This window comes from Aquarana catesbeiana, linkage group LG04, assembly GCF_042186555.1.
Source record: "Aquarana catesbeiana isolate 2022-GZ linkage group LG04, ASM4218655v1, whole genome shotgun sequence".
Classification (NCBI taxonomy): domain Eukaryota; kingdom Metazoa; phylum Chordata; class Amphibia; order Anura; family Ranidae; genus Aquarana; species Aquarana catesbeiana.
The window spans coordinates 180,531,874-180,552,771 of NC_133327.1; the positions used below are offsets into that span (position 1 = coordinate 180,531,874).

The window sequence follows — 20,898 nt, forward strand, 5'->3', positions numbered from 1 at the left end:
GAGCTTTTTTCCTGATCTTATACATGGGAGGTGAGCTTTTTTCCTGATCTTATACATGGGAGGTGTGCCTTTTTCCTGATCTTATACATGGGAGGTGTGCTTTTTTTCCTGATCTTATACATGGGAGGTGAGCTTTTTTCCTGATCTTATACATGGGAGGTGTGCCTTTTTCCTGATCTTATACATGGGAGGTGTGCTTTTTTTCCTGATCTTATACATGGGAGGTGAGCTTTTTTCCTGATCTTATACAAGCACAGCTATGAAAACCATGCTGAGCTGGAAAGGTCACATAGAGGAACCTGTATTATGGTGAATTCTGTAGATCTTTTACCTAAATGAATGTCAACATGCTATTGCTGCCTAGAGAAGCCATTATGAAGACAGATTGCTCTGGCTGGCATATCAGTTATTTGTCCTGTTATAGCAATAGTTACTAAATTGAGTACTTTGCTAGAAAATGATAAATTCTAATTAAACTTGCTAGTAGGAAATGTGACACCAATACAGTGTTACTGGTCATAAAATGGGCTCAGTGGGTAACATCTATTCCCCTAAAATTGGAAATCCTGGCAGGACCTTGCTAAAGAGTCGCACATAACCTAAATGTGTCTCAGTCCCTCAATGTCATGCATGGTGTAGGAAATTGTTAGAAACAGCAGGAGCACGGATTATGTTTTTTTTTTTTCTTTGCACGTTGTATTCCATCTGATAACTAGTAATCACTTGGCATATCTATACAAGCCTGCACGGCTGTATCACAATTACTACTGCGCCTTGGCTGCTGGCGCTCCTAGAAATAAATGATTATTAGTGCCTGTGATTACAATTGCCAGTGAAAGGAGACTGGGAGAATACATTATTATCCGTGTGTCAAAGCTCTCCAGCAGACTGTGACTTGCATAAATGGCTTGGAATTGAATGAGGAGCAGAACCGTGAAGGGGATCAGGAGGTGTCTGCAGACACATGCACAACGACTCAGGATGGAATCAGCACCATGAGCCATGGACAGCAGCCCCGGCAATCAGGACAAGCACAGGCAAGCACTGCCACCGACTCACTGCATTGCCTTCCAAGGTTCCCCACCAATGCTAATCGCTTTGGAAGGTCGCACCAAATTCCATCTCTACCATTAGGAGCCCCCCAACTCTCCAGAACCTAGTGGATCTCATTACCATATGACCTCCGGGATGTTATCTGATTATTGTGGAACTTTCATCTGGAAGGCAAAGAATTGCATTTGACAATACTCTTCATTTTTGCTTCATATCAGAGGAATCCAAATCGTGCATGCTTGGCAGAACCCATTCTCACCCGGATTATGACAACAAAGCACCATCATCAGCCTTGCTAGTGTGTCGGAGTGTCTCCTGTCCTGTATACTTTCAATGGAAATGTTATTCTGTGTATCTGATGATAACTTTATGGCAAGAAGACTCCAAAGATTTGTTTAACTGGAGGGATCAATCATTTGGAATTTTCAGGATTAACACTGGGCAATAGCAAAAGAAAAAAGACCCCCAAAATGGTAAGTTAATAGCAATATACGTGTTTTTGTGTTCAAAGGAATGTCATGTCTTTATGATATATCAACAGGCATAATGCACACAGTTATAGGCACTTTGCTGTATCAGATTTATTAGGGAGGCATGGTGACATATTTTACATTGTAGCTCTTATAATGAATTGATATTAAGGTCAGAATACTCAGCAATGATATTTTGGTTTTGGATGGATGGTGATAAGTGGGATCATCTCCATTTGACTCTGATGTTGACATCTTGGTATTAGCATTTCCATTCCATGTACTCGATCCACCTTTTACTGAGGGGGCTAATTCTCCATAATAAAGCTACATTTTATTTTATAATAAGGAAACTGCAGAAAGACAAGGAGGATGGGGTATCACATCCCTTAGGAGCTGCTATGGGCAGATGTAGGTGCTAGAACAGCCAAGAGAGCTGATCCAGCCTACCATTGTTTATTTTTGACAAAAAAAAAGACAGTTTTGGTAGTACTCAAGCTTAGATGTCAAGACCAAATTCAGCAGTATTGGAATGTGTCAGTCAACTTGACAATAACCCTTTGACTACATTATCCATATAACAGCAGAGTCAGGCAAGTAGGATTGTGCACAAGTGCACATTTCTACTGCTCTACTACAGTGTTAATTTACTTTCTCACAAGATGGGGCATTGATAAGGACTTAAAAAGGTGTATTGTGGTCAGGAAGTCTTTAACTAAGCAGGATAATTATGCAGTGCAGGATATCATTTGCTATGTTCTTAGAAATCATATGTAGCATGACTTGTAGGTCCATATATCCATATGTGTGAAAACACTGTTTTACATGTCTTTTCAATAAAGAAATACCATTTTTTGGATGTCATCCTGAATGCCAACCATACCATTCCTTACTCTGATACCTGCTGATAATGTACAGTTGAATTAAAGTAAAATTGATCGTATCCTAAAGCCCCTTTGAATGATACATCTGAACAAGTGAATGACTAGAAAACAGCTATGAGATAAAGATTCTCAACACAATATGTTTTCATTGAAGGCTAAATGACCTCCAATCTTTACTTCTATGCAACTTAGAGCAAAATTCTTTTAGGATCATAAAATATATGACACTATACCTCTGCACAAGAATACACTGCTTGAAACTTTTATTCAAGTGGTTAGACGGTATTGTACTAGAGCAAACACACACATTCCTAACTTACAGTATATGTGCTTTGCACCTCTGTGCATGTACAGGCTTGGGTAACATCCACTTTGTCAAATTTAAAAGTTGTGCACATTCTCAGCTTTCATGGCCTGAAACAATATTTTAAGATTTCCCATTGGGAACAATGGATACCCCAGGAATCAGTATAGACAACAAATACACTTTTTTCGCCATATGGTTTAAATATGATTATATTTGGTTTAAAATACAAAGAGAGGCACTAGATCTCTTATTATTGGTAGTAGTGATCAAGCTACCTTGCTTTGGTTAGGCTGCTTGCACATACCAGACAAAAACGCAAAAAAGAGGGCTTCAAAATTATGTTTTAGTAAATGATTAGTAGAAAGCAATCAACGTGCTTTGGGGACTCAGATACTTCCCCTTCATCAGGGCTTGTGTTTTGTATAATATCCAAATGTGACTGGACTCGATTGAGAAGTAGCAGTAATTACTGTATATGGTATGTAACAAATTCCTGCTACTGGTATCCGGTGCAGTGTAGGTCTGTGAAAACTAAAGGAGCACCATTATTTAATGAAAATATTGTACAAAATGTGTTGGCTTTCCACTGATCACTTAAGAAAATATAATTTTGGACTCTCAGACCTTTTGTTGTGGTGGTTCTTTTGTCTCCTGTATATATGGGTCACAACTGAGAATAAATATAATCTGTGTGCAGTGTGAACACTTATTGAATAGGTTAGAATTTTCTATCTGATGTTCATTAGCAGAGATGAACAGATACAACCCTGAGCTCCACAATGCGTCATCAAAGAATATAATGGGCATATTCCCCAACAGGTTTCATCCAAGTCAATGACTGTCCCTACATAACCAAAATCTTCTGTGAATGGCCAGCTGAAATATATCAGATATATATCTTTACTAAAAGCCACAGTATAATTTTAAGCTTACACTTTGTGCACATCTAAACGTGCACTCTATGCAAATATACACATATGCCTGTGTGAATGAGCCCTTAGAAAGTGGCAGGATGTATAGGAATCAGCAACAATTTGCGGAAAGAGATATCACATCTACAGACACTAGACTGTACTAGGTCATGGGCAATGAGGCCTCTCAGTGTCTGCCTGAAAGACAGAGTTGAAACCTTTAAGGAGCAGGCCTTGGTGTACTGTTGTACATGCAGTATGTGAGTGCATGTACATGGGAACCTAAACTGACTTTAGGATCTCCGCTTCAGCATCTATGTCCACCATTCTGTGTGTTCCATGAGGGTGCAGGTCAGGCTAGGAGTCCGCCTTGACGCCATGTAATCGGTGGGTGGGGCAAAACACGTCGGGGAAGCGTAGCCTGGGTGGAGTTAGGCTGAGGCTGTTATCACCTATTACACGCTGGGCTTTTATGGCATGCAGTGGGTGAAATTTTTCTCTACTTGGTCTGCTGTATGTACATGGGAATGGAGGCGCAAATTATAAACAGCTCACCATAGGTCTGCACAGCCTATTGCATTAGGGTATGCACCTCAAAGCTCAAACACACGTGTGTGTGCATTTATACTGATGGTGTCAGTAGAGCAGTGGATGGTGTCAGTAGGGCAGGAATTGGTGTCCGTAGGGCAGTGGATGGTGTCAGTAGTTTTTATTTTTTTTATTTTTTACAATTCTATTTTTTGTATTCATTTTTACATCTTTTGTTAGGAGCCCCTTCAGGGGCTTTGGTGAAAAATCAGGGGTTGAAACAGGGGGAATCTGTGCCACACAGGGTGATTAGGGTGTGCCTGGGCACACCTGGCACACCCTGTGCGCACACCTATGCAGCTCACTGGTGCACATTTGTATCTATGTTTAGAGAAGTGAAGGTTCAGTACAGTCAATGGAGTTGTTTCCAATTAAGATTACACTTGGGGAAAGACCGGTGTGTAAACAGCTTTCACCCCAAATTTTGTCTTACCTTTAGAAATTTTCAGGAAAAGCAGTGGTGAATGTAAATGAATTATTATACAACAGATTTCATGATGTAGGCACATCCATGTCTATTTTTGCCAATCTAAATGTTCTATGTATTTTCTTCCAGTATGGATTCATTAACACCTGTTTGAAGTCATTGGTGATTGAGAAATATGGTGAAGAGACGTGGGACTTATTAAGGTGATTGTGTGTGAACAATGTACTGTACACTGCATATTACATGACCATAACTGACTGAATGCAAAGAGTAAGCCATAGCAAACAATCATTGTCTTCTTACACTAATCAGGCTGCAGGAAACTGGAATTTGATTGGATGGTATATGATACTAACTAAATGCACAATCCTATAGTCATTGCTCATTGTATTGCCTTTTTAAATAAGCCTGTAATAACAAGCTTATAAATTACATGAATGAATCTCCAGGTTAAACTTTTTTTAGTTTTATATAGCGTGGGGAAAGCTTCACATGTATGTCAGGTTTTTATTGCTGTCTGTGTCTCCATTAGGAATATTTCTCATCACTTCTGTCCTGGTGACTGTCGAAGAATTGCAGTAACCCCAGCTTCCTCTTTTCCTTCTGGCGTGCATTATCTATATATTTTTATGGATGATCCACTACAGACCTAGCTAGTCTGTCACCTGCTTCTCTGGATTCTTCAAAGGAACGTATGTAGAATATACTCCACAGGCATAAAATGTGAGGTTCAGCTCATTGCTCTTCTTTCCCTATGCAAGTCTATAAGTTGAATCTGACCTAACTGACTGTCACAGTCTATATAAAGCAAAATAAAAGTGGAATTTCAGGATAACCCTAACTAATTTTAAAACTGTCCCCTCCCCCCTCCTAACACCTTTGCTTACTAACCTGAGAAAGAAAGATGCATATACTTACCTACTTTCAGGCCGCTGGGTCTGGTCATGTGATCCAGCACCCCTGTGTCAGCCAGCACTGCTGCAGGGGAGGAGAGAAGCACCAAAATGGATGGGCAATTGAAGCCTTTTGGTGATGTCACACTTGTAGGCATTTGCCAGCTGTTGTCAGAGTGCTCTCTCTCCCCTGCAGTCGGAGCTGGCTGACACAGGAGATCTTTCATCTTTCTTACACAGGTTAGTAAGCATAGGTGTTAGATGGAGGGAGAAAACAGTTATAGAAGTGGTTAGGGTTATCCTGGAAAAGCTATAGTGAACAGAGTAGTTTATGTAAAAACGACTTGAAGGTGACCTTGCAAGAATGCATTCCACCCTGATGACCACACAATGAACACCACAAATGCCTTCACACCTTTGTACTCTCATGTGGTTTAGAGTATTTGCTAAGCACATATACAGTACATTAAAGTGTAAGTTTAGTCAAAAAATTAAGTGCTGCTATTTAAAACATTAAACAATAAGTGCCTATACTTTTTAAAATCCAGTAATACACTGTTTCATCCTGCTCTGCACATGCTCAGTTGCTCTCCATTTTTAAGCACTACTGAGTTTGTAGAGGCTATTCTGTTCACAGCCTTTAAGCAGAATTAAACCTGCCTATCCTTTGCAGCCAAGGTAGCTGTTTCTGTTCAGATCTTCAACTGTCATGGTGCTGCCCATACGATCAGTTATGACGCCAGCTATTTGAAGGTTTGACAGTTTGGTTGAGGACTCAAGCAAATGTGACAGTTAGCAATCCTGGTATTCCAGGAATGTAACTTTTTTTTGAAACTTAAATTGATGGGTTTAATTCCACTTTATGATTTACTGCTGTTCAGGAGCTCTGGGCTTCAGCAAAATGGCAGCCTCCAGCAAGAATAAACAGGAGCAATGTTGGGGGCAATTTACAGAGCACACTAATTTTGGTAATATAACTATTAATGTGGAATGTATGTTCCCTGCTAAAGAACATTATAAGTTGTTATTGGTAAAGTTCCACTTTAAACCGCATGAGGTCTTGGCCCTTCACATACCAGTCCTTGCATTAGTGTGAATAGGACCCAAACCAATGTCTGGGCAAAATGTTCAAGTTTTCATCATGTCAATTATATCAAAAGCATACCAACAGTGTATTCTGTAAACCATATCTATGAGCAATCTGTGAAGTTTCAAATCAGCCCCTATATGTGTCAGCATATAAATCTAGTGCAGTGCTATCAGCTATAGAACAAAAACAAATAAACTGCACACAAAAAATACTTACACAGCTAGAGTTATTTTATAATTATGATCTTGCTATTGCCAGACAAAAAGGTAACAAACTAAATATTATGTTTACAACATGCTAGCAAGAAAATGCCTTCCTCTTTTATGCAAAAAATGTCTCATAAATTATCCAATAAATGTGCATATACTGTATATCAGATTTTCACTGCAGCTAAACTTTACATTGTTCAAATTGAACAATTCCTCCTAGTATCTTTGTTTATTATATATCAGATATGCTTCCTCCACACATGGGTGAATAAGGTATACAATGCTGCAGATGTTTTAGTAAAGTTGATCACAAAGGTCTTTGGAAAAATATTGTACCATAAACATTGGACCAGATCAGTTTTGGAATATTGTACCATAAATATACCAATGCTGTATATTTGGCTAATTGTGGACATCTAGTGACTTGTAGTAGGTCATTACGAGGAGTGACTTGTCACAATGGGGTTAATTTACTAAAACTGGACAGTGCAAAATCTGGTGCAGCTGGGCATGGTAGTCAATTGGCTTCTAAAAATCAGCTTGTTCAAGTAAGCTTTGAGGAATAACCTAGATGCTGATTGATTTCCATGCAGAGCTACACCAGATTTTGCACTCTCCAGTTTTAGTAAATCCACCCCAATGTGACTCCATTGTTTTAACTGATACATAAATACTTTAGTATTCCACTAGGGACATTTTTTGGAATACAAATACAATCCTCGCTTTCCTTGTGATCACCTTGTTTAAATACATTCATTGATTTAAGAGTTTTTCATTTGTTTCCCCTTTTTAGTCTTTTTGTAGTCATAATAAAATGTTATTATATGTTTTAAACTATGTGTCCAAGAATAGAGAGATCATTATTATAGGATATGTTAAGCAGGATAATTAATAATTCTTGTGTACATATCTATGCAGCAAATAAATGACTCATGATCAGTGAGCTGTGAAATGATTGCATTGATGTGGAAATATAACTCATTAATAGATGAATATTGAGCATTTGTACATATTATGTGTGTTTTATTGTCCAAGCAGAGTGTGTATAGCAGCAGCAGACAAAAGATTCTATGCCAGCATTTTGTAACTAATTAAACGTATTCCCAAAGTAGCCATGCGCAAAAAAACAGGTTTTATTTCAATACTATTTAGAAACATAAATATTGTAACATATAACAGTTATTTTAAAATGTTTGGAAATTGTTACATAGTTGGCGAGGTTGAAAAAAGACACAAGTCCATTAAGTCCAACCTATGTGTGTGATTATATGTCAGTATTACCTTGTATATCCCTGTATGTTGGGTCGTTCAGGTGCTTATCTAATAGTTTTTTTTAATTATTGATGCCCCCCGCTGAGACAACAGCCTGTGAAAGAGTATTCCTCATCCTTACCACTCTTACAGTATAAAACCCTCTACGTAGTTTAAGGTTAAACCTCTTTTTTTCAAATTTTAGTGAATGGCCACGTGTCCTATTAAATTACCTTTCGCGGAAAAGTTAACGGTATTTGTACATTGAAATCATATCACCTCTCAGGCGTCTCTTCTCCAGAGAGAATAAGTTCAGTGCTCGTAACCTTTCCTCAAAACTAAGGTCCTCCAGTCCCTTTATTAGTTTTGTTGCCCTTCTCTGGGCTCTCTCCAGTTCCAGCACATCCTTCCTGAGGACTGGTGCCCAGAACTGGATGGTATACTCCAGGTGCGGCCAGACCAGAGTCTTTTAGAGTGAGAGAATTATCGTTTTATCTCTGGAGTTAATGCCCTTTTTAATGCATGCCAATATTCTGTTTGCTTTGCTTGCAGAAGCTTGGCATTGCATGCCATTGCTGAGCCTGTCATCTACTAGGACCTCCAGGTCCTTTTCCATCCTAGATTCCACCAGAGGTTCTCCCCCTAGTGAGTAGATTGCATTCATATTTTTGCCACCCAAATGCATTATTTTACATTTTTCTACATTAAACCTCATTTGCCATGTAGTTGCCCACCCCATTAATTTGTGCAGATCTTCTTGCAAGGTTTCCACATCCTGCGGAGAAGTTATTGCCCTGCTTAGCTTAGTATCGTCCGCAAATACAGAGATTGAGCTGTTTATCCCATCCTCCAGGTTGTTTATGAATAAATTAAATAAGATTTGTCCCAGGACAGAAACCTGGAGGACCCCACTTTCCACCCCGGATCATTCTGAGTACTCACCCCTGTAGCCAGTCTTCAATCCATGTACTCACCCTATGGTCCATGCCAACTGACCTTACTTTGTACAGTAAACGTTTATGTGGAACTGTGACAAATGCTTTTGCAAAATCCAGATACACCACGTCTGTGGGCCTTCCTTTAGATGGCAACTCACCTCCTCATAGAAGGTTAATAGATTGGTTTGGCAAGAGGGATTATTCATGAATCCATGCTGATTACTGCTAATGATACCGTTGTCATTACTAAAATCTTGTATATCATCCCTTATCATCCCCTCCAGGAGCTTGCATACTATTGATGTTAGGCTAACTGGTCTGTAATTCCCAGGAATGTATTTTGGCCCTTTTTTAAATATTAGTGCTACATTGGCTTTTCTCCAATTATCTGGTACCATTCCAGTCAGGAGACTGTTCGTAAAAATTAGGAACAATGGTCTGGCAATTACTTAACTGTGCTCCTTAAGGACCCTCTGGTGCAAGCCATCTGGTCCCGGTGACTTATTAATTTTAAGTTTTTCAAGTCTAATTTTAATTCTGTCTTCTGTTAGCCATAAGGGTGCTTCCTGTGATGTGTCATGACGATAAACACTGCAGTTTTGTAATACTCTTCTCTAGTTTGTGTATCTGTTTCATATTAGAGTTTAATACAGGCATGTGAGCTCTGCTCTTACTTATCTAATCTGTGACCTTTACCAACTGTGAATGTTTTTGGGTGTGCTGCTTACAGAGTGGTACACCCTTAACCCTTTAAATTATGCTGTATATTTATAAAAGGTTTGCATAGCAATTTGACCAGTGAAAGTGCATGTACATTCATTCTGTGTGAATGGGACAACAAAATAGAATGTTATTAGGCTATTTCCTTTGCTGGTTAAATGTTTTTCATTGGTTTACTCTTTTACTGCCACTGCAGCCGCCAGGAGTGTGTGTACACTCTACAAGTAGAGATGGGCTCAGGCGTGTTCAGGATCCTAGTCCCAATCCACCTGCCCGATCCCACCAGGAAGCCGACACTGCACACTGCTAATCACGGGCATTGAGACATTTCCTGATCTGTGCAGCCGCAGACCCAGGAAATGTTTTACTGCCTGTTATTAGTGGTGTGCAGTGTCGGCTTCCTGGTGGGATCAGGGCCGGTGGGTTCAGACTAGGATCCCGAACACACCTGAGCCCATCTCTGTCCACAAGCCAACTGCACAGCCGCCCAATTGTTTTCTGTGACCCCTGGAGAGGATCTTGGCTCCATTAGCTTCAATGGAAGGCAGGTGATATTAAAAAGAACCTATCACAAAAAAAATTATATCACATAGGAGATTTTTCGTCCCCCATGTGATATAAATAAAGTTTTAGTGAAAGTAAAAAAATAAAGTTACACCCAAGCACCCAAAAGCCCTCCCAAAAATGTTTAATCTCTTCCCCACATCAGGCACATTTAAACATAAATGTAACCATCAGGGATGCCTACTGATTGCTTTTGATACAAACATTACATATTGCTACGCACAATGAACTGTATAAGCTTTTAAAAACTCACCTATGGAAAATATACTGAAGTTTGATAGCATTTTATGGGAGTTTACAACCTAATCTTTTATATTTAAGAAAAAATGGTTAATATATTGGTTTTATTTATCTTTATTTGTGTGGCCTCAAATTATCTTTAGTGTATTTTTTCTAAAATATTACAGTTGATAAACTGTTAACGAATATTGCGTGACATGAAACATTTGAACCACCATCATTTTATTCTACATGTTATTATGTCTGCTTTCAGAAAATATTTAATGTTTGGGGGAATTTACCTAATCTTCAAGAGGAACTGCAGTCTGCTCACATAATTTGTAATAAAAATAATAATGTGTGCCGTTCTGAAGCTTCCCTCCAACCACTTTGCATATTATTTTATATATAATGTGATTCTGTACTTGCCAAATATGCTGCAGAAATCTCCCTCCACTGAATCTGGCTGCAACCATTTTAACTGTGGGCAGCTAACGGTGCTGCCTGTTTACTCCCTGGATTAACACAGACATACAGAGGCACATCCAGCTCTGCAGCCCCGCAGCTCTCATTGGCCCTCTTATGACTCATCTCCCCTCCCTTCCTGGCAAACTCTCACGAGAATGAGAGAGAGAGATGTGCATGATGTCATAAGCCTAGGCTAATGACCAGACAAGAAACAGGAAGTGGGCTGTATAAGGTATTTACTGTCAGAAAAAAAATGTTTTACTATCCAAAGTTGAAACAACAAAAGCAGAAGATTTAATAGATGGAAAGATGAAAAAATGACTTAAGGACTAAAATGATTTTGTGCAAAAAAAAAAAAATAAAAAACTGCATTTGGCCACTAAAAGGTGCTAAGTATTATAGGAATTATGATACTTAGCGTCATCCAGTGGCCAAATGCAGTATGTTCCCCTACACAGTTATAGGCACTTCCGCAATTGTCCAGGCCAGAGCTCAACTCCCAGTGACGTGATGCATGCTAGGACTACAGTGGCTTGAAAAAGTATTCACGCTCCCTTGAAATTTTCCACATTTTGTCATGTTACAACCAAAAACTTAAATGTATTTTGGCACATAATTGTGAAGTTGAAGGAAAATGAGAAATGGTTTTCAAAATTTTTTACAAATAAATAGCTGAAATGTGTGGCATGCATTTGTATTCAGCCCCCCCCCCCCCCCCCCCCCCTGAGTCAATACTTTGCTGTATTACAGCTCCAGGTCTTTTTGGGTATGTTTCTACCAGCTTTGCACATCTAGAGAGCGACATTTTTGCTTGTTCTTCTTTGAAAAATAGCACAAGTTGTCAGATTGGATGGAGAGTGTCTGTGAACAGTAATTTTCAAGTCTTGCCAGATTCTCAATTGGATTTAGATCTTTAGATTTAGACTTTCAGGTCATTCTAACACATGAATATGCTTTATAATTTAAACTATTCCATTGTAGCTCTTGCTGTATGTTTAGGGTCGTCCAGCTGGAAGGTGAATCTCTGCCCCAGTCTCAAGTCTTTTGCAGACTCTATCAGGTTTTCCTCTAAAATTGCCCTGTATTTGGCTCCATCCATTTTTCCATCAACTCTGACCAGCTTCCCTGTCCCTGATAAAGAAAAGCATCCCCACAACATGATGCTGCCACCACCATGTTTCATGGTGGGATAGTGTGTTCAGGGTGATGTACAGTGTTAGTTTTCCGCCACACATAGCGTTTAGCTTTTAGGCCAAAAAGTTACATTTTGTTCTCATCTGACCAGAGCACCTTCTTCCACATGTTTGCTGTGCCCCACATGGCTTCTCTCAAACTGCAAACAGGACTTCTTATGGCTTTCTTTTAATAATGACTTTCTTCTTGCCACTCTTCCATAAAGGGCAGATTTGTGGCGTGCACGACTAATAGTTGTCCTGTGAACAGATTCTCTCACCTGAGCTGTGGATCTCTGCAGCTCTTCCAGAGTTACCATGGGCCTCTTGGCTACTTCTCTGATTAATGATCTCCTTGCCTGGCCTGTCAGTTTAGGTGGACGGCCATGTCTTGGTAGGTTTGCAGTTGTGCCATACTCTTTCCATTTTCGGATGATGGATTGAACAGTGCTCCGTGAGATGTTCAAAGCTTGAGATATTTTTTTATAACCTAACCCTGCTTTAAACTTCTCCACAACTTTATCCCCGACCTGTCTGGTGTGTTCCTTGGCCTTCATGATGCTGTTTGTTCACTCTAATAAACCTCTGAGGGCTTCACAGAACAGCTGTATTTATACTGAGATTACATTGCACACAGGTGGACTCTATTGACTAATTAGTTTACTTCTGAAGGCAATTGGTTCCACTAGATTTTAGTAAGGGGTATCAGAGTAAAGGGGGCTGAATACAAATGCACGCCACACTTTTCAGATATTTATTTGTAAAAAAGTTTAAAAACCATTTATCATTTTCCTTCCACTGCACATGTATGTGCCACTTTGTGTTGGCCTATCACATAAAATCCCAATAAAATAGAAAATTTCAAGGGGTATGGATACTTTTTCCAAGGCACTATAGCTGAATAAGAATTGTATAAAATAGGATTGTACATGTAGGTAGTGGTAAAAAGAACTACCTGAAAACATATATAAATTTTTGCCTGGAGTATGTTTTTAAATTGGAATTTTTAGCGGACAGCTAAATACAAACCTGAAATACATGACTCCACGATTTCCTGGTTTAGCTTTAGGTCATGTTTACATGGTGTGTATGAATCCATACCCCGTTAGGAGCTGTGCACCCGCACAGATGTCGCCTTGGGAGCAGAGGCTGTGTCCATGCAGTCACTGTGTCCCAATTGACATCCATAGGACTGACCCTCTTCCCGGAATTCATGCTGTTTTGTGTGCTTGGTTCAGAATATTGCTGGAGCCAGGGGGCACTCGGCAGCTTCTCCATTGCATGGTGGTGGGTGGGGTGGGTGTGTGGCCACCTTCTTCACTTCTCTCACAGCTTTTGCTTACACTGGCTGATCCAGCAGCTGAAGATGTGTCAGAAGGAGGAACAGAGATGGCAGCCCAGGATCTCTTCCATATCCAGCCAATTGATAAAAGACTGTTAAGGAGAAACTTCCCCAGCAGGAATTCTGTCCATTTGTCCCACTTCATGGCCCTTTGCCCTGCCATTTACTGACCTGCTACTACATACTGCTCTATCCTGGCACTATGTACTGCACACTGACTGCCCTGCCCCTATAAAACACTCATTGACTGCCTTGCCACTACATTCCACTCACTGATTGCCTTACCGCTACATTCCACTTTCTGATTGCCCTGCTGCTACATTCTGCTCACTGACTGCCCTACTGCTACAAACCGCTCTATCCTGTCACTATGCACTGCACACTGGCTGCATTGCACCTATATAGCGCTCATTGACTGCCCTGGCGCTACATTCCGCTCAATGACTACTCTACTGCTACATACTGCTCACTGATGGCCCTGCCACTACATACTGCCCTATTCTGTCACAATGAACTACTCATTGACTGCCCTGCCGCTACATACTGCTCACTACATGCCCTGCCGCTACATACTGCTCACTGGCTGATCTGCTGCTACATATTGCTCACTGATTGCCCTGCCGCTACATACCACTCATTGACTGCTCAACTGCTACATAATGCTCACCGACTGCCCTGCTGCTACATATTGCTCACTGAATGCCCTGCCACTATATAGTGCTCACTGACTGCCTGACGCTACATATTGTTCACTGACTGCTCTGCCACTACATACTGCTCACTGACTGCCCTTCTACTACATACTGCTCACTGAGTGCCCTACTGCTATATATTGATCATTGACTGCCCTGCCACTACATATTGCTTACTGACTGCCCTGCTGCAACATACCGTTCACTGACTGCTATGCTGCTACATACTGGCCCATCCTATGACTATGTACTGCTCACTGACTGCTCTGCCACTACATCCCGCTCACTGACTGCCCTGCCGCTATATACCGCTCACTGAGTGTGCTGCCACTGCATACTGCTCACTGACTGCCCTGCTGCTTTATACAGCTCACTGACTGTCCTGCCACTGCATAGTTGCCAACATTCTGAAAAAATTAATAGGGACACTTTTTTTATATGTAGGCGGTGTCTTATTTTAATTAGGAGCGGTGCATTCATTTGTAGGTTTGGCTTAGCGGAGAGAAAAATATGGCACACAAAAAGTGGGCATGGTTTAAACCTAATATTGGGCGTGGCTAGAGGGAGAAAGAAAGGGAAAAGAGAGGGAGAGAGAAAGAAAGAGAAAGGGAGAAAGAGGGAGAGAGAAAAAGGGAGAAAGGGAGACAGAGAGGGGAAGAGAGAAGGAAAGAAAGAAAGAAAGAAAGAAAGAAAGAAAGAAAGAAAGAAAGAAAGAAAGAAAGAAAGAAAGAAAGAAAGAAAGAAAGAAAGAAAGAAAGAAAGAAAGAAAGAAAGAAAGAAAGAAAGAAAGAAAGAGAAAGAAAGAAAGAAAGAAAGAGGGATGGAGGGACAGCAGGCCCAGATCCTTCACCACAATAGCAATATGTGTATTCCAGAAAGTTTAACAATCAGCAGATAAAGATACTCCAAACACCATCTCCCCAGGCAGATCCCATCAAACAGATACAAGAGATGGTCAGAGACTGCAGAGGTGATACATGAGACGGTCAGAGAGTGTTCAGACATGATACAAGGGATGGTCAGAGAGTGTGCGGACATGATACAAGAGACAGTCAGAGAGTGTGCGGACATGCTACAGGAGGTGGTCAGAGAGTGTAAGAATGTGATACAAGAGATGGTCAGAGAGTGTGCGGACATGCTACAAGAGACAGCCAGAGAGTGTGGGGAGGTGATACAGGAGATGGACAGAGACTGCAGACATGATACAAGAAATGGTAAGAGAATGTGAGGACAAGATACAAGAGATGGTCAGAGACTGCAGACGTGATGCAAGAGATGGTCAGTGAGTGTGAGGGCAGGATACTGGAGATGGTCAGAGACTGCCGACAGGATACAAGAGATGGTCAGAGAGTGTGAGGACAGGATAAAAGAGATGGTCAGAGACTGCAGACAGGATACAAGAGATGGTCAGAGACTGCAGACATAATACAGAAGATCAGAGACTGCAGGCACGATACAGAAGATCAGAGACTGCCATTTCTGTCTTAATAACAGTCCATTTGCCAAGCACAGTTAGTAAGACAATAAATCGTTAATAAGTCTGTGAAGATCCAAGCCTGACTAGCCTAAATTCTGAAAGGCAATATAAAAACAAACAAATAATGCAGAGGACTCTGGCACAAAGAGCTCTCCAGAAACAGCTGCAAATCATCAGAAAACTGTGTCACACTCCAGCGTCTTCCAGAAGTCTAATCATCATCATCATTATCAATGTGCTCACCAGTCCTGTGTGCAGTATAAACAAATAAAGAGAAAAGCAAGGGAAATCATTTCCTTACCAGTGTGAGCACTGGCTGATCTGCATACAGGACGGGCGAGCTGCTGCTGCTTAGACTTCTGCAGGTGGCATTATGTGTGACACAGTGGAGGTTATTTACGAAAGGCAAATCCAATTTGCACTACAAGTGCAAACTACAAGTGCAAAGTGCACTTGAAATTGCACTGAAAGAGCACTTGGAAGTGCAGTCGTAATCTGAGGGGGAGATCTGGAAGCTCTGCTGATTTTATTATCCAATCATGTGCAAGCTAGAATGCTGTTTTTTATTTTCCTTGCATGTCCCCCTCAGATCTACAGCGACTGCACTTTCAAGTGCACTTTCAGTGCAATTTCAAGTGCACTTTGCACTTGTAGTTTGCACTTGTAATGCAAAGTGGATTTGCCTTTAGTAAATAACCCCCAGTGTTAGCTGTTTCTGCGGAGTCCTGTGTGTGCATTCCACGATGAGACGTAAATGGTGCCATACCTTCTACTAGAAGCAGGTCCAAGTGTCTCTCCCTCCCCCCACCCGCTCGGCTCCAGCCACCGGCATCTTCTCTTCAGTCAAATTTGGCGAGCTGTGGAAGGGGTGAGTTACAGAGGTGTGCTGATTTGCTACAGAGGCAGCGGAAGGTGGAGTAACTCATCAGCAGCTCCGCCCTCCCACCTAGTTGAGTTGTTTAGTAGTTGGTTGCTACGCTGCTCATCTAGGGACCTGTGTTTGTAAACCCATCCAGCAGCACATGGAGCAGCTTCTTGAATGCAGTTTAGCATCAGGGACAGTTGGCAACTATGCTAATTTAGTGAGGGGGGCACACGGGGGGCAAGGCATAATCTAGGTGGAGCAATTGCCCCCCCTCTAGCCACACCACTGGGTGGTGACGGCAGAGCAGTGCAACTTTTTTTAGGGGGAACAGACACTCCAGCCCAGTCGGCCCCTGCCCGGGACAAAACAGATTTTTCCAGATTCTTGCCAGGAAAGCCTCAGCCCGGGACATGGGGCTAAAATCCGTGAATATCCCAGGAAAATTGGGACTGTTGGCAAGTATGCCAGTACATACTGCTCGCTGACTGTCCTGCTGCTATATACCGCGCAATGACTGCCCTGCTGCTACATACATCTCACTGACTGCACTACCCACTACATACTGCTTACTGACTGCCCTGCCATTTTTTACTGCACTGCATTGTATACTTTTCATTGCATTTTCTATATACTGTTCTGCACTGACATTACATTCACGCCAAAGGGGGTAGTGGGGGCCCTGCCAGGTACACTGTTTGGGTCCCCATGATTTATAAAGGCAGCCCTGAACGTGGACTTCACAAGTGGTATAGATTCATACACCAGTGTAAATTAGACCTTGCATCTTCCTGCTACATTATCCAACACTTGTTTTTTTGGAGCATATTAAGGCATTTTTGATCCTATAAACATCAATGGGAACACCTGTAAATATGCACATTTTTACACCTGAAGAACTCCTCTCCCCCTATAGAACTGCTCTCTTCACCTTGCCCAGCCCAGGAAACAAATGCCCAAAGCTTGATACATGTGAAAAAAATGCTTGTAATATACCTGTAATATGCCTGTAATACACCTGTAATATGCCTGAAAAAAACACTTCAAAATCACCAGAAATCTGCTGTGCTTGCACACTGCTCAGTAGTGAATGCTAGCTTAGAGGTGACACAGGAAGCTGTAAAGCTGCTTCAGGAAAATACTGTAGAGTGTGTGGTAGTGGGAAGCCCTGCAGTGTGCATGAGTAGGCAATAGTGACACAGAGTTCACACAAATGCAGAGTGCGGGGTTCTGGAATATTGATTCTCTGGGTTTTGTAATTACTGGATTGGGATCCGGAATTCAAAGACTTCAAAGAGCTTTAGGAGGAAAGAAGTCTCCAACCCATTGAGCAGGTATTACTGGGGACCTGCAGGCTGTGTGTGCAGGTGCACACAGCCTTTATAATCATAGGCTTGGGCATAGTTCGGAACTCCAGTCAGGAAATAGGTGGGCTCCACTCAGGAGTCAGGAGCTTTACTGCCTGAGGTCAGTGGAAAGCTAAGAGAGCTGAGAAAGCTGTAAAATGTACAGGTGTTGTACAAATGCCAAGGGGTACTGTGAGGTGGTCTGAGGGACCATACAAGAGGCCTAAACTTAATGCCTGCAAAAGCAAGCCAGGAGGCTTAAAGCGGTTTTAAGACAAAGGCATAATATGCTAGTATGCATCGTATAAGTCACTCCCGGACATGCGGCGAGAGCACACTGTTCTGGAAAAATGGCATGGGCGGCCGTTCCTTCTGATCGCATGTGCCAGTGACGTAACTGGCTGCTAGGACAGTAAATATCTCCTAAATGGTACATACCTATAGGTAAAACTTAAAGATGGAAGTTTACTTCCTCTTTAGGGATGTTTTCTTCTGCATGTTTGAACTGATGGTTGACCCCTGTGAAGGGAACTGTTTATGTTGCACTTTGTTTTTTTTTTTAAATAAAAGTGGGCTGTCAAGCCTTGAAAACATAGTACCTGACTGTCGAGGACTCAGTGGAAAACTCGACACCACTTGAGCAATATCACAGGTGTCATTGCTTGGGTATACTTTGAGGCCAAGGTGTATAAAACACACCAAGGAAAGAGTTCACATATACAGTTAGTAGTAATCACATTCAACTGAACTTGTTTGAGAATTCCAGTAGTGAGAAACTATTACTAGCCATTCCATGACCAGGATAAATGAGAAAGTTCATAGACCATTTTCACAGTATCTCACAAAAGTGAGTACACCCCTCACATTTTTGTAAATATTTTATTATATCTTTTCATGTGACAACACTGAAGAAATGACACTTTGCTACAATGTAAAGTAGTGAGTGTACAGCTTGTATAACAGTGTAAATTTGCTGTCCCCTCAAAATAACTCAACACACAGCCAATAATGTCTAAACCGGTGGCAACAAAAGTGAGTACACCTCTAAGTGAAAATGTCCAAATTGGGCCCAAAGTGTTAATATTTAGTGTGGCCAGCATTATTTTCCAGCACTGCCTTAACCCCCTTGGGCATGAAGTTCACCAGAGCTACACAGGTTGGCACTGGAGTCCTCTTCCACTCCTCCATGACAACATCACGGAGCTGGTGGATGTTAGAGACCTTGCACTCCTCCACCTTCCGTTTGAGGATGCCCCACAGATGCTCAATAGGGTTTAGGCCTGGAGACATGCTTGGCCAGTCCATCACCTTTACCCTCAGCTTCTTTAGCAAGGCAGTGGTGGTCTTGGAGGTGTCAAATTAGTGTTGTAAATTAATAGCAAAGTTTGTTAATGTAAAGGAAACAGGAGGAGTCCCCTGGTAGTTCTCCGTAAAATTCCAGTGAAAAATGGAAAGCAAGTACACCCTGCACAGTGAACCTCCACCAGCAAACATATGCGCTTACCAGATGGGAAGCGCAAATAAGCACATCTCAGGACAACGTCCGGGTAGGACTGCAAGACAATGGAGACAATCCTCTGTATACCTCCGTGGATGGTGAGCATATAAGCCCGATCCCGGTATGCTGTCTACGATCTCTCTCCGTGCAGCGTGGCTCCGACCAGGGCCGTCTTTAATTTTGATTGGGCCCTGGGCAAACATTTTCTTGGGGCCCCCCCTCCATTCTGAGACATACAAAAAATAGCAGGTAGACTCAAAATCAGTTTACTGCAGCAGATCACGCAGCGATTGCAATTGTTTGCCAGAGGTTACAGCCTATCATTACTGCTCAATGGCTGGTTTCTAGAGGTTACAGCACATAATTTCTGCTTGCCGATTGGTTGCTAGAGGTTAATGTACATTATTAGCACTCACTAATTGGTTGCTAGGGGTTACAGCACATCATTAGCACTTACTGATTGTTTGCTAGAGATTAAAGCAGATCACTACTGTTTGCTGATTGGTTGCTAGAGGTTCATGCACATCATTACCTCTCACTGAGCAGTGGAGCAATCCCAAATAATTGAGCAAGTAAAGGGGCACATTAATACACATACTACAGGAGAGGTTCAGAGACTGCGGACATACTGCAGGAAACAATCAGAGACTGCGGACATACTGCAGGAGACAATCAGAGACTGTGGACATACTGCAGGAGACAATCAGAGACTGCGGACATACTGCAGGAGACAATCAGAGACTGCGGACATACTGCAGGAGACAATCAGAGACTGTGGACATACTGCAGGAGATTACCAGAGACTGCGGACATACTGCAGGAGACAATCAGAGACTGTGGACATACTGCAGGAGACAATCAGAGACTGCGGACATACTGCAGGAGACAATCAGAGACTGCGGACATACTGCAGGAGACAATTAGAGACTGTGTACATACTGCAGGAGACAATCAGAGACTGCGGATATACTGCAGGAGACAATCAGAGACTGCGGACATACTGCAGGAGACAATCAAAGACTGCGGACATACTGCAGGAGACAATCAGAGACTGCGGACATACTGCAGGAGATTAACAGAGACTGCGGACATACTACAGGAGACAATCAGAGACTGCGGACATACTGCAGGAGACAATCAGAGGCTGCGGACATACTGCAGGAGACAATCAGAGACTGCAGACATTATACAGGGGATGGTCAGAGAACTTTCAGCAATGCACAGCTTTACAGTTAAATAACACAGCTCAGGGTTTAAACAGTCAGGCATTCTATGGGTGTAAGGACATACCTGGCTAGCCAAACTTACTACATACATTCAGGACTGTGGGCGGGGCTTCCACTCTCTGCTCTCACTAAAGCAGCTGGGAGCTCCACTGATGCTTTGTTGGGTGGGCCCTGGGCCCACATCACCCGTGAATTGGGGCCCCGATGACAGCTTTGCAGAGCACACAGAGGACATGGGAGGATGTATTCCGCGCTAGCCAGCTAAGAGGGGCGGGGCCACGAGCTCCACTG

The 20,898-nt window shown here is 41.9% G+C and overlaps 1 protein-coding gene across 2 annotated transcripts in view; it reads left to right on the plus strand.

Moving 5' to 3' along the window:
- Positions 1-204: 204 nt before the first annotated feature.
- LOC141139646 (guanylate cyclase soluble subunit beta-2-like) overlaps positions 205-20,898 on the plus strand; it is a 160,317-nt gene continuing 139,623 nt past the window's right edge. Inside the window, exons 1-2 of one of the 2 annotated variants that reach the window (XM_073625964.1) lie at positions 205-1,526; positions 4,770-4,843. In XM_073625964.1, the coding sequence (XP_073482065.1) occupies positions 1,524-1,526; positions 4,770-4,843 (77 nt within the window). In that variant the 5' untranslated portion in view covers positions 205-1,523. The remainder of the gene's footprint in view (positions 1,527-4,769; positions 4,844-20,898) is intronic. The other variant, XM_073625963.1, reaches the window with a different exon arrangement.